At 52.0% G+C, this 25,275-nt stretch overlaps 11 protein-coding genes across 11 annotated transcripts; 4 read left to right on the top strand and 7 right to left on the bottom strand.

Annotated features, from left to right (window-relative positions):
* Positions 1–182: 182 nt before the first annotated feature.
* On the bottom strand, positions 183–5,288 carry GT037_005879 (beta and beta-prime subunits of dna dependent rna-polymerase; the record flags this gene model as incomplete). Its single annotated transcript, XM_038930926.1, has 3 exons — positions 183–393; positions 815–5,152; positions 5,206–5,288. 3 exons carry the CDS (start codon positions 5,286–5,288, stop codon positions 183–185), a joined length of 4,632 nt encoding a protein of 1,543 aa, XP_038786615.1.
* A 552-nt stretch (positions 5,289–5,840) lies between these two features.
* Positions 5,841–7,793, top strand: GT037_005878 (uncharacterized protein; the record flags this gene model as incomplete). Its single annotated transcript, XM_038930925.1, has 2 exons — positions 5,841–6,267; positions 6,337–7,793. 2 exons carry the CDS (start codon positions 5,841–5,843, stop codon positions 7,791–7,793), a joined length of 1,884 nt encoding a protein of 627 aa, XP_038786614.1.
* A 529-nt stretch (positions 7,794–8,322) lies between these two features.
* On the bottom strand, positions 8,323–9,291 carry GT037_005877 (uncharacterized protein; the record flags this gene model as incomplete). The annotated part of the gene is made up of 1 exon (XM_038930924.1): positions 8,323–9,291. The coding sequence occupies one exon, from the start codon at positions 9,289–9,291 to the stop codon at positions 8,323–8,325; it is 969 nt and encodes a 322-aa protein (XP_038786613.1).
* Positions 9,292–9,563: 272 nt separating this feature from the next.
* GT037_005876 (alcohol dehydrogenase) lies at positions 9,564–10,712 on the top strand (the record flags this gene model as incomplete). The annotated part of the gene is made up of 1 exon (XM_038930923.1): positions 9,564–10,712. The coding sequence occupies one exon, from the start codon at positions 9,564–9,566 to the stop codon at positions 10,710–10,712; it is 1,149 nt and encodes a 382-aa protein (XP_038786612.1).
* Positions 10,713–10,865: 153 nt separating this feature from the next.
* GT037_005875 (c2h2 type zinc finger domain-containing protein) lies at positions 10,866–13,022 on the bottom strand (the record flags this gene model as incomplete). The annotated part of the gene is made up of 1 exon (XM_038930922.1): positions 10,866–13,022. One exon carries the CDS (start codon positions 13,020–13,022, stop codon positions 10,866–10,868), a length of 2,157 nt encoding a protein of 718 aa, XP_038786611.1.
* Positions 13,023–14,018: 996 nt separating this feature from the next.
* Positions 14,019–14,471, bottom strand: GT037_005874 (4-carboxymuconolactone decarboxylase; the record flags this gene model as incomplete). Its single annotated transcript, XM_038930921.1, has 1 exon — positions 14,019–14,471. One exon carries the CDS (start codon positions 14,469–14,471, stop codon positions 14,019–14,021), a length of 453 nt encoding a protein of 150 aa, XP_038786610.1.
* Positions 14,472–14,795: 324 nt separating this feature from the next.
* On the bottom strand, positions 14,796–15,815 carry GT037_005873 (3-hydroxyisobutyrate mitochondrial precursor; the record flags this gene model as incomplete). The annotated part of the gene is made up of 2 exons (XM_038930920.1): positions 14,796–15,557; positions 15,606–15,815. 2 exons carry the CDS (start codon positions 15,813–15,815, stop codon positions 14,796–14,798), a joined length of 972 nt encoding a protein of 323 aa, XP_038786609.1.
* Positions 15,816–16,218: 403 nt separating this feature from the next.
* On the top strand, positions 16,219–18,684 carry GT037_005872 (carboxymuconolactone decarboxylase; the record flags this gene model as incomplete). The annotated part of the gene is made up of 2 exons (XM_038930919.1): positions 16,219–16,581; positions 17,881–18,684. The coding sequence occupies 2 exons, from the start codon at positions 16,219–16,221 to the stop codon at positions 18,682–18,684; spliced, it is 1,167 nt and encodes a 388-aa protein (XP_038786608.1).
* Positions 18,685–18,861: 177 nt separating this feature from the next.
* On the bottom strand, positions 18,862–20,328 carry GT037_005871 (dor1-like family protein; the record flags this gene model as incomplete). Its single annotated transcript, XM_038930918.1, has 1 exon — positions 18,862–20,328. The coding sequence occupies one exon, from the start codon at positions 20,326–20,328 to the stop codon at positions 18,862–18,864; it is 1,467 nt and encodes a 488-aa protein (XP_038786607.1).
* Positions 20,329–20,466: 138 nt separating this feature from the next.
* Positions 20,467–23,637, top strand: GT037_005870 (uncharacterized protein; the record flags this gene model as incomplete). Its single annotated transcript, XM_038930917.1, has 1 exon — positions 20,467–23,637. The coding sequence occupies one exon, from the start codon at positions 20,467–20,469 to the stop codon at positions 23,635–23,637; it is 3,171 nt and encodes a 1,056-aa protein (XP_038786606.1).
* A 344-nt stretch (positions 23,638–23,981) lies between these two features.
* On the bottom strand, positions 23,982–25,016 carry GT037_005869 (3-hydroxyisobutyrate dehydrogenase; the record flags this gene model as incomplete). Its single annotated transcript, XM_038930916.1, has 2 exons — positions 23,982–24,925; positions 24,983–25,016. 2 exons carry the CDS (start codon positions 25,014–25,016, stop codon positions 23,982–23,984), a joined length of 978 nt encoding a protein of 325 aa, XP_038786605.1.
* Between the last annotated feature and the right edge of the window lie 259 nt (positions 25,017–25,275).

The following is a 25,275-nucleotide window of genomic DNA, read 5'->3' as shown; positions in this document are numbered from 1 at the left end:
CACATACACCGCCACAGTAATCGACTATAGAATTGCGGCACGGTCTTACCTATCCTTTCTTACACCGCATGTTGGTGAACCGTAAGGTCGTCGTCTCGCTGGCGCGAAGCGCGACACCGATTATCACCCTTGTCATGGCTTGCCATACCACATAGGGCTGACAGGGTATGGGATCCTTCTATCTAGCTTGTAGCGAGCTGAGCTGCTGCTGCTGCTGCGGCTTGCGGGTTGAGATATGCAGCCTTGTGGGGCAGGGCAAGCTGTGGCGGGGTTTTCGTCCGCACCCTGCTCTCCAATCCATGCATACATATCACGATGTCGGAGCGCTTGCTAATCATGAAGAGTTTGGAGACGTCATGGTCAAGGGGCTTATGGCTGATGATGATGTTACGGCTGGTTCGCCGGAGCACGCCGAAGACGGGGATAAGGGAATAAGGCGCGCGACATGGTGAGCTTGTAGACATCATGCGCCTGCTCTCCACAACTTACATGGGTTCATGTAATCCTCATGATCGGTCGTTACTTTGACGACAGCATGCGGAATCAGAAAACAAAATCTGGACATAATATGGCAACGCAAGATCAAGAAAGATACTGGAGTCCATTATTTATACAACTTTCCGAAAAGTCATCACCTTGCCAACTCACAATGTCTAGTGGTTGAATAAATGTGTGAATTTTACCTACTCGCTATGCAGATAACCCCATTTTCGCGAACAAATCAGATGATCTTTACGCCTAGCCCATGCATACATACATCTCTCACCTCCCTTGCAACCCCAACTCCCCTCTCTTTCCATCAGAACTCAATCACAAAGCATCCCAACCCTCTTCAAACATAGTCTTCTTGATCTTGAGCTCCTCAGCACCAAGATACAATGGTCTGACGACTTGCATCGACCCAGTTCCGAGCTTGACACTCTGACCCATAATGATACACTCACTAACACCATCGATAGTATCTGTCTTGCCCCTCGCGGCTGCCTCGAACAGATGATCAGGCGTCTTCTCAAACGATGCAAGCTGCAAGACGGAATCACGCGTCTTCTGCAGACCGAAACGCGTGATACCAAAGACTTCACCCTTGAACGTCATGACATCGGCCAAAAGCTGCATATGACGAGGGTCAATGTCCATGTTACCCATGACGTCGCCGATTTCACGCACGATGGTTGCACGGGCAGCTTCGATGCCGAGGACAGTTTTGACTTCCATGACGTGATTGGACTTTGTGCTGTAAGGTTCTATACCTGGGGTGGTCATACAGTCGCTGAGACCGTAGCCTTCTACGAGGAGTTGACATTCGTATTGACCTTGGGCGTTGGGGCTGCTTTCCTTTTTGATGATGGCTCGAGAGCAGTCTGGGTAGCCCTTGATGACGACGTCGGGGATAAGTGCCTTTACTTGCTGGACGCGTTCGAAGAATTCTTTGTGGTTGCGTGTTGTCTTTGTAGGACGCTTCTTGGCTGCGTTGGGGTCGGGGACTTCGACGCGAATTATGGATGAGGATATGCGGACTTGGGCGCCAGCTTTGCCCCATTTGAGGGGTTTGTGGGCGTTGATCGCCGCGGCGATCTCGTGGGGCTGGACGTCGACGAAAAGCTGGTTGATGGTATCCCAGTCGATGCGCATAGCAATGTACGCGCCGGTAGGATGCCAGACATCTTCAACATACGAAATGACGTCGCGAAGGTAGGTCTTTTCGACACGCGCTTTGACGATTCGCGCCGCAGATTCAGAGACCTTGTTCGAAAGGTCGCAGGCGATGACAGGTGTTGAGATGGTGGAGGAGGCGTTGATAATTTCCTTGATACGGGGCACACCTTGAGTGATGGACATACCAGCGACACCAGCAAAATGGAAAGTCTTCAGCGTCATTTGCGTTCCGGGTTCACCGATAGACTGAGCACCAATGGCCCCGACAGCGTGACCGGGCTGTACTCGTGATCGATGGTATTTAGTTAGACAGAGTGTTATGAAGGCGTCCAGTGCGCTATGTGAAATCTTTGCAATACCATCGGCAAGACTGTACTTCTCCGCATCAGCTGCTGACTGTTTTCTATCCTTTCTGCCATCCGGTTGTACCACCCCGAGGTAAGCAAGGGTAGTCTCAAGCTTCTTTGCCTTCTTGAAAACGTAGTCTTGAACCGTATCGAGGAAGTCACGCATAGACTCCTTCTGGTCGATGCCAGCGTCGGTCCTGTCGCGATACTCCAGCGGCGTCACACCGTCTAGCTTGTATCTTGGGTACTTGTTTCGTTCGGTGTTCAGCCTTGCTTCTGTGTACTCTTTGACTTCTTCAGGCGTCAATCCCGATTCAGAGTTATCCCAGGTCGATGTGACGGCATGTGAGAATGTCCTGTCAAAGTGCACAGGTTTGGCCTTGCCCTCCATGTCCACGGGATCGAGGTTATCGTCTCCATATTGGAACTGGACTACAGTCCCGGACGAGTTCCGGACAGTGTCATCGTATTGTGCAGAAAGATCTTCCAGTGACTTCATCAATCGTCTACTCATGTAACCAGTCTCGGCGGTCTTGACAGCTGTATCGACTAGACCTTCACGACCACTCATAGCGTGAAAGATGAATTCGGATGGTGTCAGTCCCGAGAAGAAACTGTTACTAACGAAACCTTTTGACGCAGGCTGACGAGCGGCTTTGGGAAAGTGGGGTAGCGTTCGATGGTGGAATCCATCAGCGACACGAGCACCGCCAATCATTTGTTGTCCGACGGAAGCGACCATTTGAGAAACGTTGATGTTGGATCCCTTGGAACCACACTTGGCCATGAGCAAGGGCGAATTCCATCTGCTGAGCTCTTCGAAACAAATGTCACCAGCCGCTTGACGAACACCGGACAAGATACCACCTATCCTGTTCTCCATCGTCTGCTCTTCGTCGCAACCGGGATCGCGCTGCAGCTTTCCCTCCTTGAAATCTTTGATCAACTTGTCGCACTTGGCGTAGGCTTCTTGCACAAGGTCCTGCTTCTTCTTGTTGAGCTTTTCTCCAGGGGTGACGTCGGAAATACCAAGAGAGAAGCCGTTGTTGGAAAGCCATCGCGCGGATAACTTGGACAATCTGTTCATACCCTGGACGGCGTGGTCGGGGCCGAAATCTCGCATCATGACATAAAAGACGGAATCTTTCTTACCATCACCAACAGTGGCCTTGTCCATGACACCGCACATGACTTCAGAATTGCGAATGACAAGATAAGCATCGTTCTCGTTAAGATCAGGAGCCTGGTCAGGGGTGTTCTTGAACTGCTTGCATGCAGCTTCAAGGTTGATCAGCACTCTACAGCCCTTGTATGGCTTCATCAAAAGGTTGAAGACCTGCTTTCCAGTCCAAAGTGCTTGAGGCTTCCATACCACAGGAGGCGGAATGTCGATAGGGTGCTTCTTTCCTGTATCTGGATCAAAAGCTCCTTCTCCGTTGAACATGTAGTTTACGATCTGACAGAATGTCCGTCGATCGTAGAAGTTGTTCTTGTTACTTAGAAGATATGCTGCAGTAATGAAATCTTGGATAGCTGCGATAATTGGTGTTCCGTTCTTTGGGGTTGCGAGGTTGTACTTGACGCCCATGAGCTCTGTAGCTTCAGTTCGCGCCTCCTCGGTCTGTGGTACGTGCAAGTTCATCTCGTCACCGTCGAAATCGGCATTGTACGGATTGCAAACACACTCGTTCAATCGGAATGTCCTCCATGGTCGTACTTTCGCTCGATGACTCAGAATACTAAGCTTGTGTAGAGACGGTTGTCGATTGAAGAGGACAATGTCGCCATCCTCAATATGGCGCTCGACGATGTCGCCGATCTTGAGTCGCTTCGAGGCGCCCTCTAGTCGCTCACCGGTTGTGTCGAATCGCGAAAGACCGATAAGTGACGTCTTGCTAGGCTCCTTGTTCGGCCCTTGATCGCTAATAATGTAGTTGGCGCCGGGATATCTGTTTGACCCGTTCTTCACAAGTCTCCTTAGCTTGTCGATGTTGTATCGTGTGGCCTTTTCGGGGTACGTGAGGTTCTTCGCAATGCGCTCTGGGACAGCGACTTCGTCAATGCTCAAATTTGGATCGGGACCAATGACAGTACGTCCAGAAAAGTCGACACGCTTTCCGGAAAGATTTTGTCGGAAACGCCCACCCTTTCCCTTGAGGCGCTGAGAGAAACCGCGCATAGTCTTCTGCAAGCCTTGCTGTTTCAGACCAGGCGCGTCGCTGTTGATGTACATGGCTATCTGCAGCTGCAGGAAATCCCACTGCTCCATCAAGATCTGAAGTGGAAAGCCTCGCGCAAGACCGGCGCGTATTATACTGCTGATCTGGCAGATGTCTCCAATCTTGTTGGTCACATCGTCCTCGGTGGCGCCACCTTCCTGCATGACTGACGGGCGCAGCGCCACGGGCGGTACAGGCATGTACTCCCAGATCAACATCTCGGGTCGCGCATCCTCGGGTATCATGGCTAGGAGCTCGCAGTCCTCCGGGGAGATTTTTTTGAAAAGATTGAGCGTCCTCAGCGGATGCATATCGTCTACGGCCTTCTTCAGGTGTTTGTCTAGGTCTGGGTTGGCGGATTTGGCGGCATCGAAGGACTGGTCAAACTCGATCTTGCCTGCCGGTGGCTTCTTCGTCTTAGCCGTGGATCGGTTGAAGGCATCGTATCGGTTGTGGATGATCTTGAGCGGATGGCCGGGCACTTTTCTGACGGTACCCTGCAAAGCGCCGCAGTAGGGGCACGTCTTCTTCTTCCTGCAGTCGTCGAGGATCTTCTTGGTGACGGCGCCCTTTCGCAGCGTGTCCATGTCTGGCCTGCGCATGCTGCGCAAGTATCTCCGTCGCTCCACCTCATCCAGCAGTACGCGCGAACAATCTTTGCAGATACAGTTGAGCACCTCGATGATGTGCTTCAGGTATCCGACGTGGAATGCAGGCAGCGCAAGCTTGATGTGGCCAAAGTGACCGTTGCACTTGTCCAGGCCTTCTCCGCAGGTTCCACACTTTCCCTGCTTGCTGGATATGCCCATGTGCGTGTCCATGGGCCCGTTGGCCGTGAGGGAGCGCGTGCCGTCGGCGGCGGGCTGGAGGTCGTAGACATTGCGGTCCGAGACTTCGAGGACGGCCTGGTTCACGATGTCCTGGTTGGAACTGGAGAGTGTTACTATGCGTCTTTGAGTAGAGTTGGCACAGTGGTGTCCTACTAGATGCCGAACTGGATGTGCTTGATGCGCGCGGGGATGCGATCCACGACCTGCTGCTTGGCCGAGGTGCGCGGCGCCTCCATGATGGCGGGGATGGGTGTGGTGGGTTAGAGGGGCGAAGTTGATGCTACCGGGAGTCTTCACAGTCGTTGTCTTGTCGCATAGTCGTCGCGTCGTGAGTCATGTTCGGGGGCGACAGAAGCCAGAAGCAGCAGCAGCAGCAGCAGCAACTTTCTCAGTCGCGCCTCTGCAGATTTTGGGTGGGGAAAAGTTCCCGGAGCTAAGCCGCAGGCTAATGCAGGCTGATAAGCTGATAGTACCCCGGAAGGCAGTCGTGACCACGAGCATCACCGCCCGGTCGTCGCTGCCTCACCCCGACAACTCACTCTCTGCCCCGCCTATAGCGACGGTGCATCTTGCTGTCTCTTGCTGTGACGCCTCTCTATTACCGCTGTCCTCGCCCCCTGCAGGCAAGCACCACAACCATTATATACATAGCACTGGCCGCTGCTGCCTCTTGAACCACGGTACTACCTGCGCAGCCGTCCCCGCTCAACTCCACCCCGCCCTCACTTATTGTCCCTCCCAGACCAGGCTGTCTACGCGTCACCGTCTGGCAAGACACACTGCCCCTCATGACTTCCAGTGAGCCTCCTCCTCCTCCTCCTCCTCCACTATCTGCCATGTTTCGCTCCCGGCTCACTGACCTGCCAGTCTTCCGCATCGTCCTCAGGGACACAAAGCGCTACGACACGTACCGATCCCGTGAGTTTGATCTGCCACTCAACGCAGAGTTCCCCATTGGTCGGGCCTCGAGCAACATGTCCAAGAAAGACCTCATGGCCGCGCCTCACAACGCCTACATCGACAGCCCCGTCATCTCCCGCCAGCACGCTGTCTTGTCCGCCAACTCAACCAGCGGCGTTCCCGAAGTCTATCTTACTGATAAGGGCTCCATGCACGGCACCACTGTGAACAACCAAAGGTTGCCTGCCAACAAGCCAACTAAGCTGAAGGTTGGTGATGTACTTCAGTTCGGGACTGACGTTAACCGCAATGAGGGTACGTCCTCTCGTAGGCCCTCCACACAGCCCCTTGTCCAAGCTTCTGAACTGACATTATCTTGTACAGAGTTCTTTGTAGCCCGCACCTACACCTTCGAGTCACAGCTTTCACGTCCATTCTCTCTCGGCTTCACTGTCCCTGACCCCGAGAGCGACGACGAGGAAGTTGCCGAGCGTCGAGGTAGCCAGATCGAGCCCTTCGTCATCGACGACTCCGATGGTGCTGGACATCAGTCTGAGCAGGATGACCAGGAGGTCACAATGATGATGGAGCAGGTCCTCCACCAATCTGAACCCGGCCACTCCTTCAGTCCTGCCCAAGAAGAGTACCCCGAGTCTGCAATGCGTACTACAGTCGTGGACCAAGACTACAATGAAGAGGACAGACAAGATGCGGGTCTAGTCTGCGACTTCACCCCACGCCGCGATGATTCGCTTGTGCCTGCCAGCCCTAACGCATCCAGTGATGGGGAAGACGACGACGCTATTGGTACCGACTCCGACAGCCAGGCCGGAAGCATTGGTAGCTCAGAGATGATGTCCGACTCGGAACCAGAGATCGGGGATTCCGAGGATGAGGATGTGGACGGGACTGACCATAAGAATCCCACCGCATCTTCTTCCAACAAGGAGAACGAGCCTTCTGGCAATGCCGCAATCCCTTCCACGGCTCAGTGCTCTATGCAAAACCCTTCTACTCTTTCACTCCGGGATGTCTATATGTTAGACGACGTAGCCAACAGTCAAGCCTCGCTGCCACGTATCCACATATTTGGCATGCAGGGTTCTGACAACAACCCCACGTCCAACAGCAACGTGTATGCAGAGAGCGCACCTCCACCTCTTCCACCACGTCCTTCGACTTCCAGAGTAGCACCTTGGTGCAACCCATCCTATTCCGCATTCTCATCGCAGAGCGATCTCCAGGATTGGTACTCTGCTGAGGACATGTCGCAGCCGAATTACCTAGGTACAAACTTTGGCGACAGACCTTCTCTGTTCAGTCCAGCGCCTCCTCCAATGCCAGAGTCCTCTGAGACTCGTCTTCCCATGTACCACTTCGGTAACTGCGCTAGCCAGGCAGTCCAAGCCAACCGACTTCAGACGCCTCCACCCATGCCTATATCAGATGTCGAGACCTCCACACCACTGCAGCCAGGTCGTCGGACCAAGGTCTCCATTGAGGAGATAGTTGAGGAGCAGCCGCCCACGCCTGAATCTGTAAACAACATGAAGCGCAAAGCTGACGTGCTCGAGGCAGAGGAGCCTGCAGTAGCCTTGGATGAGACACCTGAAGTCATCATTGGTACCGAGAGTGCACACTCAGAACCGATAGTCGCTGTTCCAGCCGCCGATGTCACTGCCGTCCAGACAGCTGCAATCATCGCCCAACGTCCTAAGAAAACCCCTCGCTCTGTTCTTAGCAAGGTGCTCAACAAGGCTACGTACCCTCTGCTGGGCGCCACCGGTGCGGTCGTTTCTTTCGCTCTTCTTTCTACTCTTCCTGATACCTTCTTTGCCTAGGCTGTGACGGGCGCAATGCCCATGACAGTCCAGCATCTTCCTTCAAGGCGTACAGGGTGGGACCAGGCGTACATGGTGAGGCGATATTAGGATCATGATATCAGTGGAGCATATACTGATTACGGCAGTCAATACTGGTGGCGTTTCGAGTAATGCCAGAAGAGTCGGATTCTGCGCGCTATGGGTGGTGTATGGTTCCGGTCCGGGCGGCGTCCTGACGTTTCGGCTTTATGACACGCCACCATGAATAGCTACATTTCCTTTTGTCATGATAATGAGATATATGCCCTCAAGACACAATCCATGTAAACTGAGCGTGGCTTTCAAGTGATGTGGATGTTTTCCGTAGGTTCGTGTGTCATCTGTCACATAGCTGGCTGTGGAAATTTACCAAAAACGCTTACCCTCAAACGGTAAGGCGCGAGAAGCTTGACAACAACCTAGTTTCCATACAACTCTCAGTCACAAGAACAACAACAATTTGGAAGATACAAGCTGCTCCAAAAATTAATCGAGACCTATGTAATGCCTATAAGTGGCCTGGTAGAAATCTCCTCTTATTCGCCTCTGCCCAACCTTTATCGTGTGCAACTACGACCTCAACCTGCACTTGTCCATTGCCTTCCTCTTTCACGTTACCCTGCTTCAAAAACCTTGCGATCCTTTCCACAGTAGCAGCTGCTGCATCAGTGTCAGCGTGTACACTTCTCAGGCCACCCTTTCCATCGTCATAGAGCGCGATACCCTTCTCGCCACTCAAGATCCTTGGGTCATGACAGCAATCGCCGCCGAGGTACACCCATTCCTTTGGCCCAATGCGAGCGAGAATATTGATGTGTCCGAAAAGGTGGCCTGGCGCATCGATGATGTACAGTGATCCGTCTCCATAGAAGTCTACCGTAGCAGGGAAGCCTGCCAACGGTTTCCACTCGAGTTCTGCCAGTTGGTTCTTGAACGCCCGTGGCCCTTCTTCTTTGCGGACTGGAGGCAACTCGCTCGTTCGATCATCTGGCAACTCATCGGAGTTGAATATCTCAGCTGGATAAAGGGGCCCACCACCATTCGCGAGTAGATGCATAGTCCCACTTCCGACGACAAATTGCGCTTTCGTAAAATCGCCCGGCGTGCCAACGTGATCCCAATGCACATGACTCAGCATGACGGTGTCCACTTCTCTTGGGTCTACACCACCTCTTCGCAGACTTTCGGCCACATCTGGGCTAACACTAGTTGGCTGGCGTTGAGCGATATGATGCTGCTGCGCTTCTCGATAGCCGGCAAAATCGCGTTTGAGACCGAGATCAAAGACGAGATTGGATGAACCATGTCGAACAAGAAAAGAGAGGGAAGGGACTGTTGCACGCCTCTCCGGATCGGCATCTGTAACGAAGAGCTTCTCAGGAAGCGTGAGCTGACCGGCTTCCAGGGCTGATATAGTAACATATGTTTGAGTAGGGGCTGGTGCTGGAAGAACGACGACACCATTACTTAACGTCATGATGGACGACACAAGAAGGGGTTGGCGGGTTCACAAATATTGAAGATGCTGAGATGACGCCAAAGACCACATCGTGGTTGGAGAAGCCGCTTGCCTGCATCTCATCCTGCAGCCCCACCCCGCCTCTTCACTACCCCGCATGCGGGGTTAGTTCTTCTGACAGGAAGATTTGCCAAATGTTTGAGCGACCATAGCATGCAAGTATATCGAAAAACCACAAGCAAACGCAAGCTCGCTACGTCGTGTCAATTTGGCAAGCTTTCAACCCCATGATGTCTTTCACCCAACCCAAATCGATGCAAGCGCAGTATCTGGAAGCGTACAAGGAACCATACAAGCTGAGATCGGTTCCAATCCCTCAGCCATCTGAGTCGCACGATATTCTCATCCGCGTGGATGCTGCTTCGTATTGCCATACCGACTATGTTCTTGCAGAAGGACAGATGCCTGGACTGCCGAAGTCATTCCCACACATTGGATGTCATGAGTTCGCCGGAACGGTAGTTTCGCACTTCGAGAGCCCTAGCAAAGAGGCTAGCGCATTTGAGACCGGTGCAAGAGTTGGCGTACCAGGTCGCTCATTCCATGCTTGCGGTGACTGCTTTGAATGCAGGAACGAACGCGTGGAAGATCCAGTCGCGATGGATGAAGGGGGTTATTCGGTGAACTGTATCAGTGCGGAGAACAATGGGCTGAGTAAAGACGGAGGGTTTGCGGAGTATGCTGTGGTAGATGCAAGGCAATTGGCACCCATACCAGACACTTTAACAGCAGTGGAGACTGCGCCGCTGATGTGCGCTGGTGTGACTATCTATGGAGCGCTCAAGAGAAGTGGGCTGAAGGCGGGTGATAGAATCGGTATCCTGGGAGCTGGTGGCGGTCTTGGACACCTGGGATTACAATACGGCGTGAAGATGGGTTACAAAGTGCTGGGTATCGAGGCAGCAGACGAGCCTCTAAAGCTTGCGCAACATGTCGCTTCAAGACTCGATCCAAGGCCGTATATCGTAGATGCCAGGAAAAGAAAAGCAGCCGACGTTGTTCAGGAGATCGGTGGACAGGACGGCAAGAAGACTCTTGGTGAGATGGGGCTAGACGCAGTGATCGTGCTGCCTGAGAGCCAAGCAGCCTTTGACTACAGCATAACGCTTTTGAAATCACATGGGACGTGTGTCGTCGTGTCATTCCCTGAGAAAGGGTTTCACGTCAACTCGCGAGACATTGTGTTTCGTGACATCAGGATCATCGGCAGCCTGGTAGGAAGCAACAAAGTGCTTCGTGAGATGCTGGAATTCTCAGCAGAACATGGTGTTCGTGCATTGTCGACTTCGTTCCCTTTGGAAAAATTGAACGACCTTGTGTCTGAATACCTCAAGGCCCAGGGTGGAAAGCTGGTAGTGGACATGTCTCTTAAAGCGTAGATCAAGTAACGGGGTGTATCCGCGCCACCCATCTCTACCAGCATAAGGAGACTTCTTTGCACATGATATAGTGACAATAGAGTACCGTGATGGTGAACAAGGGCCTAATCCAGGAAATAATCAACCTTCGACTTGCTAGCTTGAGTCGGCTGCTCACCCCGACTCGAGCATATCAGCGTACAGATTGAGAGAGCTTCCAATCACATCAACTATGGCCCACGTTTGTGAGCCTTTGAAGATCATCGCCCAGACCCTGAGCACTCCTGCGCTTAGGTGTCGCGTAAAGTTGGGCGATTCGGGCGTGACGTCGGCTGGAATAGCAAACTCAGTCTCATCCAACATGCTCTTCACTATCGCAATAATTTTGTGCTCGTCTTCCGTGACCGGCGGGTCTGCTTCTTGTACTGATAGCGCTTCAAGCCATTTGCTCATGAGGTAGGCGCACTCAAGCGTACACAAAGAATGTTGAATGCTCCAGATGAAAGACTGCGTCTTAGCCACAAGACGGTATCCTATCTTGATAGGTATGGAAAGTGCGTGAGCCGAGTGCAGCACTGCCCTTGTAATCTTCGGTGAGCGCCTTATCGCAGGTCCGGCGCGGAAAGCATTGGCAATTAACAAAGGATCCCTTGTTTCTAACGCCCTGCCTGCTGTGTCTACGTATAGACGGATGTACGCTAGACGGAGTAAGGCTGTTGAATTGAAAGCAACAGGACCATTTTGGGACATAGGATCCAGTGAAGACTCGGGGTTTTGACGCCAGCCAATCTGCCAATTCCGCAAAGCGTTCTCGAGCGATGCGACGTCCTCTGTGCTGAGATCGCCAGGTCCTTCAAAACGGCAGCGAGCCACTTGTCGTAGGAAGAAAATATGCTGTATTAGAGCATGAATCAGAGCATAGTTTCCAGACGAGGAGTTACATTCTGTAACATCCCGACCATCTTTTGTAAACAAACGTTTTAGTGCATCCTGAAATAGAACTTCTGGTGCGCCTTTTTTCCTCGCTTCCCTCCACAAAGCTTCTGTAGGTGCCTTGAACTCTGCTGCACTACAAGGTAATGGTAATTTAACCTCGCTCGTTAGCATGAAGGGCGGAATGTTATAGACAATGCAATGTAGGTTAGAAAAGCCATAAACAATAAACTTAGTCCTCTTGGTCGTTTCGCGTCGGACCCAATCTGGCCAGGATATGTTCTCTTGAAGGCTTTCAGTCTCTAGCCCATCGTCTCGAATCAATGTAGCTAGGATGCTCTGGATCGCGAGCGCTTCTCGGAGAATTTCTTTATGCTTGGCCCAAGTACATAGTGCCATAAGCAGAAGTAGGGCTTGCGCGGTTTGCATAAGATCCTCTCCAAGACTAGGGCCATTAACGTCAGATGGCAGACCCAGAGGTCCCGAAACGGAGCCTTTTCGACGGGGACTTTGCGCATCATTCTGTTGGTTTCGTGGTGACGAGCAATCTGATTCAGAATAATGTTGAAGCTGCACCAAGCGCGAATCTCGCTTCCTGATACGCTGCGTTGCAATCGCTTTGCTTACGTTAAACAGCTCAACACCTTTTTCCCCTTCGAAGGTATATTGCGCACCGATAGCTGCTATTGCTAGGAGCAGCTCAATGGAGCATGTCTCCACTGACATTGTGGGTATGTGAAGAAAAGGCATGTGCTCGTGGAATCCGTTGATGTATGCAGCGATATACCTGCACAGCGCTAGGCGGGTGGGTAGGACAAAATCGCTGGGTATGACAGTAGAAAACTGGTGAAGCATTTCGATGATACTTTGCCGGTCCTGATGTGAGATATCTGCAAAGGACCGTCTGCGTGAGGGCTGATCTTCCGGTTGCAAAGAAGGGAATCGAGAACCGAACCGCGATAGCGAAGGCGGCTCCTCTAATTGAGTAGGTCTCCAGCCAGGCGTAGGCGCTGTTGTTCTATCTGGCTCGGTCAAAGCTTGCTGACCGTAGCCAAAAGAGTCTGGCGAGAAGAAAGGCATGGGCTGTTCGGTATTAATCCAGGACGCGAAATGATACGAGTTTAGGGGTTCACTATCGAGAAATGAAGTGAGACTGTCAAGCGACTCGCCAAATGTCGACTCGTAGCTCTGGCCAGAAGGCTCTGTAAGCATTGCTGAAGGTGGAACTTCCACCGACGCAGCGATAGTTCCAGTATGCGAAGGCATTGGTGTCTGCATCGCATCATGAGATAAACGGTTTGCCATGTTACCTTGCAGAGCTTGATACTCGGCTGCCATCGAGAGTGCTGTCAAAGAGTAGCCGCTGTTTTGCCCAAAAGTCAAAGAAGCATGTGACATTGTTGATTGGTGTTGAGACGATGGCATGTCCAAGACTGCGGGTGAGGACATCATGCTGGGTATCTCCGGCACTGGACGTCCAGCATCGAAGCTCGACCGCATTCGCTTGTGCGGCCGAGTTTCGACCGAGCTGTATGTACTCTCAGCTGGGGTATGCTGATGATTCTGCTGGGTAGTCTGCACTTTGCGATGGGTAAGTCGTTCATGGCGGACGAGCAGGTCACTTCAATGCAGTCTTTAGCCGACGCTACTCGTAGATATGAGCGTGCCATACCTGCGTGTGAACGAATAGTTGCATTCTGAGCAGCTGAAGGGCTTCACACCGCTATCTTGATGCATGTCAGAGATAGCTTGCGATACGAATCGCACGACTTACGAATTCGCTCATGGCGCTGCAGATGCTCGAGCCTAGCGAAGGCCCTTTGGCAGTGAGGGCATTGGAAACGCTTTTCCTTCTTCCCAGGCTGAGCTTGCGGAACTTGCTCTTTGCTGGTAGCGGCTTCCATCAAAGACTAATGCCGCCTCTACCACTTACACAAGACCCAATCGCAAAAGGCTTGGTAAGTGATACCCAGATTATGGAGCAGCTTGAGTAGCCAGACGGAGGTTGGAGACTGCAAGTGGTGTTCGACAAGGTCGGAGAATGGTTGTGGGATTGTGGGGAAGAGACGGGAGCGCGGAGACGCGACGGTTCATATGCGGGGTGCTGGAAAGAAGCGGGAGAGCGACCAATCATCACGTTTGTGGCATGTGCCCACAGCCCGAGGTTCACGTATCATGATGAAAAAGATTGGACGCAGCAAGGGTTATCGGACAGTGTCTTGTAAAGGGGAAGGTACTGTGAATGTTTGTATGCGTGTGGCTATAGCGATCATCGTATATGTCATCCCAACCCGGGCCGGATCATCCCGGGTGCCACGTTCCCAGCCACCTCCAGGGCTGCCACGCGATCTGACGCGACGCGTTCCTACTATCATCGTCACCAATTGATCACCACTATGCCCTTTCACTCCTGTTGCCCAATTCTCGCGGCATCTCGCCTTTCTCTGCCATGTCGTTTAGGACCTTTTCAGCTGTTTTCATGGCGTCGACGCCAGCTGGCACCCCACAGTATGTGGTTGCGTGAATGATAGCCTCGCGAATTTCGAGCTCGGACAGACCGTTATTCCTTGCCCCCCGCACATGTACAGCAAGTTCGGGGGCGCGGTTGAGCGCCATGAGCATACCGATGTTGATAAGACTTCTTTGCTTCTTGTCGAGACCTGGCCGCGTCCAAGCGTAACCCCAGCACATCTCAGTAACGAGCTCCTGCCCAGCTCGCGAGAATTCTGTAGAACCATTCTCCAGTGCACGGTCCACATATTCGTCTCCCACTACACTTCGTCTCATCTTCAGCCCCTCATCAAAAAGCTGCTTATGTAGATCGTCAAGCTTGGGGTCGGTCGACATACTGGCGGTGGTACGTCTTGATATGTGAGGAGAATCGATCTGGCTCGGGCGAAGGTAGCTTGTTCGACTTGCACAGAATGAGTATTCGAAGAAGAGAGAAAGATGATTGTTTGTTTCCTGTCGTTTCTCAGTATCAACCCTGCCTACCTAACAAGATATCATGACTACCCCGCGTGGGCCACTTCGTGGCCGGCCTTCGGCCTTTACCCCAAGTATCCCCAACCTACTCCAACTTCAGCATGACACTAACGGGACCGATCACAAACAGTGAATCGCGATCCAACTATGCTGAGATTGAAGAGGATGTATACGATCAATATCTGTTTATGCGCCATTCGTCTCGGTTTGCCAATCTTCCTGCCCACCAAGGTAGCGATACACTACACGCGAATCCAAGTCCCTACAACGCGGATCATTGGCAGCACCATCGTATGTCTGTAAACCAACGTCCCCTAAAACGTTTCGTGACCCTACCTGCTTCGCCATATCCACCGCCAAACCAAAGTCTTTGCGCATTAGCTGCACTTTAAAACCTTGCTTCCAGCCTCCCGACGATGGAGCCTCAGGGTATACATGTGGGACAGGACAGAACTTGTCGCAAATACTGTTCTGAGCAGTACCCGCAGCGTATACTTTGGCCAACGTTCGAGGGTCCAGTCCACTACGCATACCCATATCGAACGCTTCTGAGCAGGCTATGGCGATTATGCCCGAGAGGTAGTTGTTCGACAACTTTGCCGCAAGCCCTAGTGACGGTCCCCCACAGGGTATTACTTGCCCGCCCATCAGACCCATCAGATATGTAAGACGCTCGATATTTGGGTCCGACTCTGCACAGCCTAGAAAGAATGCGATTGTGCCTTTGATGGCTCCTACTACGCCGCCACTGACTGGGGAGTCATAGAACGAGGCCGAGGGAAACGTCTTCGCAATGTGATCCTTCACGGCGAGGCTTGTTGCTGTGTCTATTGTGGAGCAGTCGACGAGCAGCTTGCCCGAGATATCGGTACTACAGACACCATTCTCGGGATGGAGATACACAGATCGTACATGTGAACCTTCGGGAACCATGCTCAAGATTGTGTCCTGCCTGCTTGTCAGCGATCAGCTTATTGCGACGACGTGTAGACCTACAACTTGCTCCGCAACGTCTTTGGCGCTTTTTGCTTTCAACACTCGATCCGGAAACTCTGCACATGCATCGTCTACCATCTGTTCGACTACATCGTAGACCCAAATGCGTGAATCCTGAGGCAGTTTGTTGGCGAGATGTGAGAGCATCGGTTTTCCCATGGCACCAAGGCCGATGAAGCCCAGTCTTTTGAAGTCGTACGAATTCGACATGATGGAGTCGTGTGCTCAACGGGCGTTGAAGCGTTAACCCCAAAGCCCCAGGCTCTTCAGCCTGTTACGAAAGACTAGTGATGAATTCGAAAGGTTGTTTTTGGACGTCGAGAAACAATGCACGTCAACATTGCCGTTCCAGAACGCGTCGTGAACGAGCCGCGGCTGGCAAAGCGGGGTGGGACGTCCCCAACGGACACTACTGACTAGCAACCCTTACCCCAATGTCTCTCAACATCTGGGATGTTCATAGGCTAATCAAACAGAGGTTACACGTGCCATTTCTTTGCATCTGGATGTCTAGAAGAGCACTTACAGATGTCGCCCCAGTCAGCTGTAGTCTTGTGACACTATCTCTGATCGACAATCGCTGCGGACTACTTGACTGTCTCTGTTGAAGGAGATGGCTACCGACAACATATCTATGGATTCTGATCTTACGAACAGAGCTGTTGTTACTGTGCACGCATTGTCGAGCGGCCACTTTTCGCTTCCAGAATACCAATTCGTACACCCCGTTTCTCGAGATGCGCGCCGAACCGTTCCTTCACTGGCGTTTCTAGTGCAACATTACAATCATAGCACAAAGAAGCGGACACGCATTGTCTTTGATCTAGGGCTGAGAAGGGATGTCAAGAGATATGCGCCAGCAATACAAAAGCATGTTGAGACGAGACAGCCAATGAGTACCGACCCGGACGTTACGAAGAGTCTTGCGAGAGGTGGATTAGCACCCAAGGACATTGACTATGTGATCTACTCGCATGTAAGTCATATTACCTCGCGTTACAGATGGTAGGTAACATGGCTCCGGCAGGTACATTGGGATCATATTGGTGAACCTCGAGACTTCTCCACATCGACCTTTGTTGTCGGCCATGGCTCAATTGCTTTGCTACGTGGCACTTCACCATCTCTGCGCGGTGGTCATTCCTTTTTCGAACATGATCTCTTACCAGAGGAGCGGACAATTGAACTATCAGAACCTTCGGCACGCATGGTGAAAAAGCACGATTCATGCATGGCAGTAGGCGACATCAACTTCGGAGGCTCCTGGCAGCCACATGGAAACCTTCCCCAGGTTCTGGATCTCTTCGGAGATGGTTCACTTCTCATCGTCAATGCACCCGGTCATCTGCCAGGCCATATCAATCTTCTCGCACGAACTTCCCCTGATCATCAAATCTACATGGGTGGTGATGCCTGCCACGATAGACGACTCCTGACTGGTGAAAAAACAATTGGAGAATGGAACGATGCTCATGGGCATGTCTGTTGTATACACGCTGACAGAAAGCAAGCTGAGATGACGATTGAAAGGATCAGAACTCTAGAAAAAGAGGGCGTGGAAGTCATCTTTGCACACGACATCGAGTGGGAAAGCGATCCAAAGAACAAGACCCGATTTTTCGGCACGCAGGAAGACATGGATAACTAGCTGCGGAACGCATACATGACTTCTGTTCAACAGCACATGAGCGCACAAATCATCTCTCCCATCATTTACGACTTCGCAGGATCTGGCGTATTGGCGTCAGATGCGTTCCCTGTCATTCAATTAACAGGTGTTACCCTGTACAAGAGAAAGACTGAACAGGTAGAGATAATAAGCTCTACTTTGCAGCTTATGTTAGCTCCTAGCAAGAGAGATTATACAGGTTATTAGTATTGTAGGCTTCTAGATTCTCTATAGATGTCTATATAGCTCTAATACGCTTTGTTGTAGTAAGAAGGAGTACTTGGCTCAAATGAGATATTTAGTTCCTCTCTTTGGTGTAGTGGTGTGGTGTGTCGATCCCTGTGCTTCCCCACACTGAGGAGTTGGGGAAATGTGGGGCACTTCTGCTCACCAGCGCCTCCAACAGTACACCATCCGAGGTAGAAGCTAATGAACGCATGAGAGTGTTCAACTCGCGCCAATAGACGGAACATGGAAACTGGTGTCAGCGGTACTATATGCAACGTCTACTCTAGCTTCAACATTAACATTGCGAAGATTCTTACGAGTCTTCCTAAAGTACCCTTTCAATCGTCCGTACCAAAACAATAAATTTGCTACTTGTAGACCACTATGGAAAAGTCCCTTCTTTCAATTTCTCCAGAGAACCAGCACTTGAAAGACCGCTTCGATGCCGAGCTCGGCGCTGCAGCATTCGATGAGTCTTGGGCTAGGCTACTCAAACACTCCCCAGAGATGTTTGCAGCATCGCTACGCCTGACAGCAGCACCGAGAAAGACTGGTCATCTCTCTCCCAAGACCCAGGCACTGATCTCTCTGGCTGTAAGCTCAGCATCAACACACTTGCACGTTCCCAACATCCATCGATATACGCGTACCGCTCTCGCCACAGGCGCTTCGCGAGAGGAAATCGTCGAAACGCTATGTCTCGCATCCACACTTGGTATTCACGCCTCCACAGTCGGCGTACCGATTCTCTTTGAAGTGCTCGAAGAGCGTGGCGAAGCCATGCCAAAAGGAATGTCAGATATGAATCCCCAACAACTCGCCCTCAAGCAAGATTTCGAGACAAAGCGCGGCTACTGGAATGCGTTGTGGGAAGAAATGTTGCTTCTCGCACCCGAATTTTTCGACGCGTATACAGAGTTTAGTTCGGTTCCTTGGACAAACCAGGGTGGCAAAGGAGTACTTGAGCCCAAGGTCAAGGAGCTGATATATTGTGCATTCGATACTGCAGCAACGCACATGTACCAGCCGGGACTGAAGCTGCACATGCGGAACGTGTTGAACTATGGTGGGACGAAGGAAGAGATTATGGAGGTGTTGGAGCTGGCGACGCTTCTGAGTATTAGTACACTGGATGTGGGATTGAAGGTGCTAGACCATGAGATGGGTACCCCCCTAGTCTAAAGTCACTCTTTGATACGGTGGGTGTTAATATGTAGCCTTGGTAAACTTGAAGAACACCGCACTGATCTGCTAAGATGAGACTCGCAACAACTGCTTACACTTGATGGATTGCACCATGCCATAGTTCGATTGTCATGCCGTGCTTGTACAACGACCTGTCATGGCTCGGTGCTCACTCTATCTTAACGGGCTTACAGATCTTTCTACAGGACTACTTGTCCTTCCCGCGCCTACACCAGAAGCAAGCAGTTCAAGCCTCGAAGCTTGAACCCGATGCTTCTTCATAACTTCTACCCATTCTTCTTCAACATGCTGCTCTTCGGTCTCGTTTGTGTCTTCATTTAACTCCGCCCGCAAGTCTTCTTCCAGCACAGCAATCATCATGCTGAAGTCACCACCCAATCTACCTAGCGAACCAGCACAGTACAAGACCTGCGTGAGAAGCGAATCTCGTTGCGATCGGTCTTGTACGTTTGGGAGATATGTTTGCAGAGTGTCGAACAGCATTTCTACGAGATGTAGTGGGAACGTTGCAAGGGCTGATGGTATGGGTTGGAGGGGATTGGAAGTGGCGACTGGCTTTACAGCTGGGGCGCTTTCATCTGATCCGGGTGCTGGCAAGGCGGAGGGGAAGATGCTCTTGTACATGGATATAATGGCGAAACTCTGCTCGCGAAATACTTCAAGGTACTTCTTCAAGTACTTTTCGGTTTGTTGGCCTACCGCCCAGGCGGCGTCGCTCCTGGCGGGACTTGCCGTTCGCTTCTCTGTCTCTTGGTCGGCAAGTTCGCGTAGAGGATGCAATGCGCTGAGCATCAGCTCAAGGCAGACTAGTCGACAAACGAGAAATAATGCGCCCAGCGTGCCTTCTCCACTGCCTATGCCAGCTTGCTTGGCTGACCATGATTCGTCCAGTTCGGGCGCCACGCGTCTAAGCCATCCAATTGTTCGCATGGCACCTGCCAACTTGATGCCTTGACTCTGGAGTGAGCTTATAAGATTGGTGGTCATGGTCTTCATTTCCTGTTCAGCCTGAGCAGTGAGCGAGGAGACGAGTTCAGAGGTGGGGTATAGGGTGTGGAGGCGCTTGATGTGGGCATGAAGATCGAGAGCCGAGGCGTAGTTCGCGTTGGCGGTGGCCGTAGATGAAGAGGCTTGGGCAGCGGCTGTAGAGGAGCTGATGGCGGAGGAGAGGAGGGTGGGCAGGTCGAGCACATCGGATACGCGGTCAATGTTCCGAGATAGCAGCATGGCCTTTCTCCGTCTGTCTAGGATGGCATTGTCTGCCCCTCTGCTGTATTTATCAGAGAAGCTCTGTGCAGCTGTTTCCAGCCTTGGTAGTTCTTCCTGGACCGTTCCTGCATCTTGTCCTATTTGAGCGAGTGTCTTGCGTAGATGGAGCAGGTGGTCGGTCGAGGATATGATGGGCTTGTGTGAGCGTTTCGAGAGGGCTTGTAACGAGCGTAGTATAGATTGCGAGCTTTGTGACAGTGACTGTTGCTCTGAAGACGAGAGAGCGGCTAGGGGCAGGGTGGTGAGGCGGGCGAGGTACGTGTTGGTGATGGCGTCGTTCGGGGAGGGCCGTAGCTGCGCGTCTTGCGCGTCGAAATAGGGTATCAGCAGTTCGTAGAGGGGGTCGGCCATGGTGCGAGGTTCAATGGCTTGTCGAGAGTAGCCGTGGGGGTCTATCGGGCGGCGGGCGGAGGTGCCACGAGGCTGAACCCTGTCACTTTTAGCGCCCTTTGTACTTCACATGCGGCCTCTGCCGCTGCCGCAGGACTCATGGATCGCGACGACTCCCACGCAGACGACTCCAATCCTCCGGACCACGGCGCACACAGCCCCGAAACGCCCACCGTCGTTGAGCGATTTCTTGCTGAACTGTTCCAGAGCCGCCTTCTCATAGACAACTCGGCTGCCGACGAAGCTTCACCGATTTCGCCGCGACCGCTACAATCGAATATCAATAATCTCGTACCTTTCTTCAGCGCCTCGAGTACTTTCCCAGTGCCGCAGAACCCACAGGATACTACACAAACATCACACGATACAACGCCGCACGCCTCGACACGCCAAATGCAAAGCGCGCAGCATGTCGTCTTCTGCGTCGAGGATACCGTGGGGCTCAAGGACGACAAATACAGCGTGGGCATAATCGAGCGTTCTTTCGGCGACGTCGACTCACACGAGCCCCGGCCACAGCGCGACTATCCCGACGACATCGAGCGCCATGCCGACATTCCCCTCCAAGATTTCACAAAGTTCATGAAGGACGGCATCCCACCGCGGGGTACAGTGCTAGTATCATGGCAGACGCAGTACAAGACGGAATTGATACCAGAGGCAAACCTGCAATTGCTGGATCGTGCGCTGTACGTGGGCGACGTGGTAAAGAGAAAGGCGAAGGATCATATGAGCGGTACTGTCATTGGCACACAGGCAGTCTGCACCCTGTTCCCGGCCTCGCTGTTCAACGGCGGCCAAATCACACAAGCAACCACCGACGACTTATCGATACGGAACGTACCAGCCGACGAGCTAATCAACGTGCACGAGTTCGTCGAGGGCGCTTTGGTCGTCTACGGCGACTGGGTGGGGCGCGTAGAGAACGTATATGACGAGGTTGCCATCAGGCTGGCCAACAACTCGGTCGTAGTGGTCGAGGATCCGACTGAGTTGGAAATGGACGACACTACACTTGACCGATTCAGCGTGGGCGACACGGTCAAGACCAAAAAAGGCAACTTGCGGCGGGGACGCTGGAGATTCGGCGCCTATGATCCCAGTGTACCACCTGTGGGTATGGTTGTCGAGACACGACCATCAGATATCGACGTACAATGGCTATCAAGAAGCATCGGCGCCCGCAACGTCGCTTTCAACGCCGACGAGCCACCGGCAACACTTGGCCGAGACGAATTTGAGAGCCCCACCTTCTACAGATACGACGCCTCCGGAGGCACCGCCACCACACTCCCCGTTTCCGAAAACGGAGTCGACAAATCATACCATGTTACTGACGTGGCTGTGGGTGACCGGGTGCGGTTCAAGGACATTGCCGGCGCTGCTGTCAAGTACGATGGCACCAACACATTGCCCAACGGATATCCACAAGGGAAGGTGACACGCATTGCGCGAACCGAAAGTCTAGGCTATGACCTCAACGTCTTTTTGGTCATGCAGACTCATAGTCAAGTCACCGTACAATGGCAAGACTTGTCCATAACACACGATTTGAGCTCTTCACTACTACCGGATCCCAACATAGAAGACGACGATGAGGTCTGGCCTGGTGAAGTTGTCTTCTCGAAAGAGGGACGCGATGGTGACAATACCGAGAAATCAGAGACAAAGAGGCCTTCGAAAGTAGGTGTCGTTCAGACCGTCCAGGGTCGGGACCGAATAGCCACTGTACGATGGTTCAAGAATCCTTCCATTGAGTTCTTTGGCCCAGACCTACTTCCACCCTCCAAGACAGGAGAACTGAGCGATATTGTTGAGGACGTCAGTTTGTATGACATCTACTCTTTCCCAGCCCTTACACGAAGGCGTGGCGACTTCGTACTAGTACATCCCGATTCAATCGAAGGCGTACAAACACCCCTCAACGTTATAGGCCCCGATTGGTTTGGAGAAGTCATAGACTTGGGCCTAGACGGAAAGCTCACCGTTCGTCTTGGCGCTGCGAAACCTGTTGTAGACGTCAAAGTTCCTTACGAGAGTGTTACACTCGCCTACAGCAGCGACATGGCTGATGACTTCGGTAACATGGATCCGCTTGAGGGTGAATACATCGACGACTCTGAAGAAGAGGATGATTCCGATTTTGATACCGCGTCGTTCAATGAAATGTGGATTGAGTACGAGGGCATGGCTGGAGAGCACCCTGTAGGAGACGAAGGAGACTGGTCCACAGAGGAGGAGGACGATGATGAAGATGATGACGATGATGGCGATACTGATGCATCGATGCCCGATCTGGTGGACATCACAAAAGAAGACGTGGATACATCAAAGACCACTCCTGAAGACAAGTCACCCGAAATCAAAGAAGAGCACTCGATTGCCCAGCCCGCTGAAGAAGACGATACAGCGCCAACAGAACAAGAAAACACGGAATCGCCTGCAGATGGACCAGCATCCTTTCTTATCCTCGAAGACGCCCCACCATCTTCTCATCATTACCTCTCCCAATCGTCAGCTTCGTCATCAGCTTTTATGCGCAGGATAGCAAAGGAGCACAAGATCCTGCGAGGTTCCCTTCCGCCAGGAATCTTTGTCCGCACCTGGGAGTCTCGGCTTGATCTTCTTCGCGTCCTTATGATCGGTCCCAACGATACCCCTTACGAATATGCCCCCTTTGTAATTGACTTCCACCTCGGCTCTTCATACCCACAACAGGCACCAGAGGCCTTTTTCCACAGCTGGACCAATGGCAATGGACCCGTCAACCCGAATTTGTATGAAGATGGCAAGATTTGCCTGAGTCTACTGGGCACGTGGCACACCGACGAGCGTAACGAGAGCTGGAGTCCTGCAAAGAGTACGCTGCTGCAAGTTCTGGTCTCAATCATGGGTCTCGTACTAGTCAAGGAACCATACTACAATGAAGCTGGCTATGATGTCCATCGCTCAGCACCAGAGACAAAGCTGAGCTCCGCTCTTTACACCGAACGAGCATACTTCCGCGCCCGCGCCTTCATACATCATGCACTCACACACGAGGTCGCGCCGTTCAAAGACGAGCTACACTACTTATATCGAAGTCAAGAAGACAGCGCACCAAGACTTCTCGACAAAGCCATCGAAGCCGCCAAAGACATTGTTGATAGAAGCGCCGACGGCAGCGAAGAAGGGGAGCGCGATGGGTTGAGAAAAATAAGTCTAGGTGCTCTTGTCATGCTGAAGAGACAGGTCGAGAAGCTAGAGGCTTTGAAGCAGTCGGGTGCATGACCGGGTAGTAGAGAAGGTCTTGCGTCGGGCTCCAAAGGATATGGCTAATGCTGCTATGACTTGATGTTCTTATATTTTTCGCCTCTAAAAGTGGTTTACACCTTACCATTGTAGCGAAATAACGAAGCAAGAGAAATTAAACAATATACTTACAAGTGCCCATCAGCTGGCCTCAAATGTCACCATAAAAGTGCTTAGCACACTTCAAGAACTTTTGATATCGTACGCATCGCTACAGGAAACCTTGAGGCATATCAGGCTATCCTGTCTGTTGATAAGAACAAGTCATGACATTCCTAATCCAGTATACATCTGACGGAACCGAATATCAGACGATTCAAGCTTCACTTTCGCTCACTCTCGTTCAACCATTTATATACCACCCTTGCGTCTTTCCCTTTGTACCTTTCATCTTGCATCGCTTCGCCAAATGCCTCTAACGTCGGCTTGTCCAGTACAGTGCGTGCTCCCACCATCTCGGCAAGTTGGCTACCCATGCCTAGTACCTTTGCACAAAGCTCAATGCGAAATCCGCCTTCATATCCTCTCGAACTTGGTACGTTGGCTTGTATACCGGGTACTGGGTTACTTTTGCTAGTGACCCAACATTGGCCGCCAGACACATTGATCACATCCGTAAGCAGAGCGACGTCCAAGCCCATCTTTGAGCCAATGTTCAGTGCCTCGGAAGCGGCGAGCGATGTGATGGCACTGAGGTAGTTATTAATGACCTTGAAGGCTGTGCCTGCCCCGATGTCTCCACAGAGAAATATCGCATCTGGTTTGCCCATATGACTCAGATATCGCTTCACGGTAGGGAAGATGTCCTCGTTGTTTGCGCCAGCCATGAAGGCTAGCGTGCCATCCTGCGCACCCATTGGTCCACCTGAAACAGGCGCATCTACAAAGGTCAACATCTTGCTTGCGCTGGAGTTCTCCACTGTCTTCGCGACCTCGAGAATCGTTGCTGTTTCGATAGTACCACACTCCATGATCAGCTTTCCCTCTCCGCCTTCTGGTAGTCTCTCTGCACCAGCAACCACTCCTCTTTCCATATCAAGATACACCTTCTTCACGGCATTCGAATCCGGAAGCATCGTTATGACGGTGTCTGCTTTTTGTACTGCATCATATCCGCTTTGCACTATTTCCACTGGGCCTCGGCCTGAGGCGTCTGATTGGAATTTCTCCAGGGCGGAGGTGGATACGTCGCAGATCAGGAGGGTGTGGGAAGAGTCGAGACCTTTGCGAAGGTTGAGGGCCATGGGATATCCCATTACACCGAGACCTGTGGTTCTTCAGTGTCAGAGGAGATGACCAGATACCTAACCTGGAAGAAACACACCAATGAAGGCCACAGTCTTGCTTGGTGAAGACATGGTTTACAGAACCAGTTCGCTTTTCCGATTTCTGTACATGTGCTGCTGATTTCTTATGAAATATAGGAGTGTCTTTCGCAGGTTGTATCTATGGTTCTCGTAAACAGACGTTAGTGTGAACGACGTGCTGAGTAGCGTAATGTTTATTTTGGAGTCGCAGCTGCGACAAGCACACCAAAATCAATGCCCCCGCAAACATGGTACACCAATGATGTTCCACCGCAGACGATCTCGTCAAGCTCAAAGCTCTTCTTGTTCT

This window comes from Alternaria burnsii (assembly GCF_013036055.1).
Source record: "Alternaria burnsii strain CBS107.38 chromosome Unknown 732, whole genome shotgun sequence".
Classification (NCBI taxonomy): domain Eukaryota; kingdom Fungi; phylum Ascomycota; class Dothideomycetes; order Pleosporales; family Pleosporaceae; genus Alternaria; species Alternaria burnsii.
This window is presented reverse-complemented; position numbering and strand designations above follow the sequence as displayed.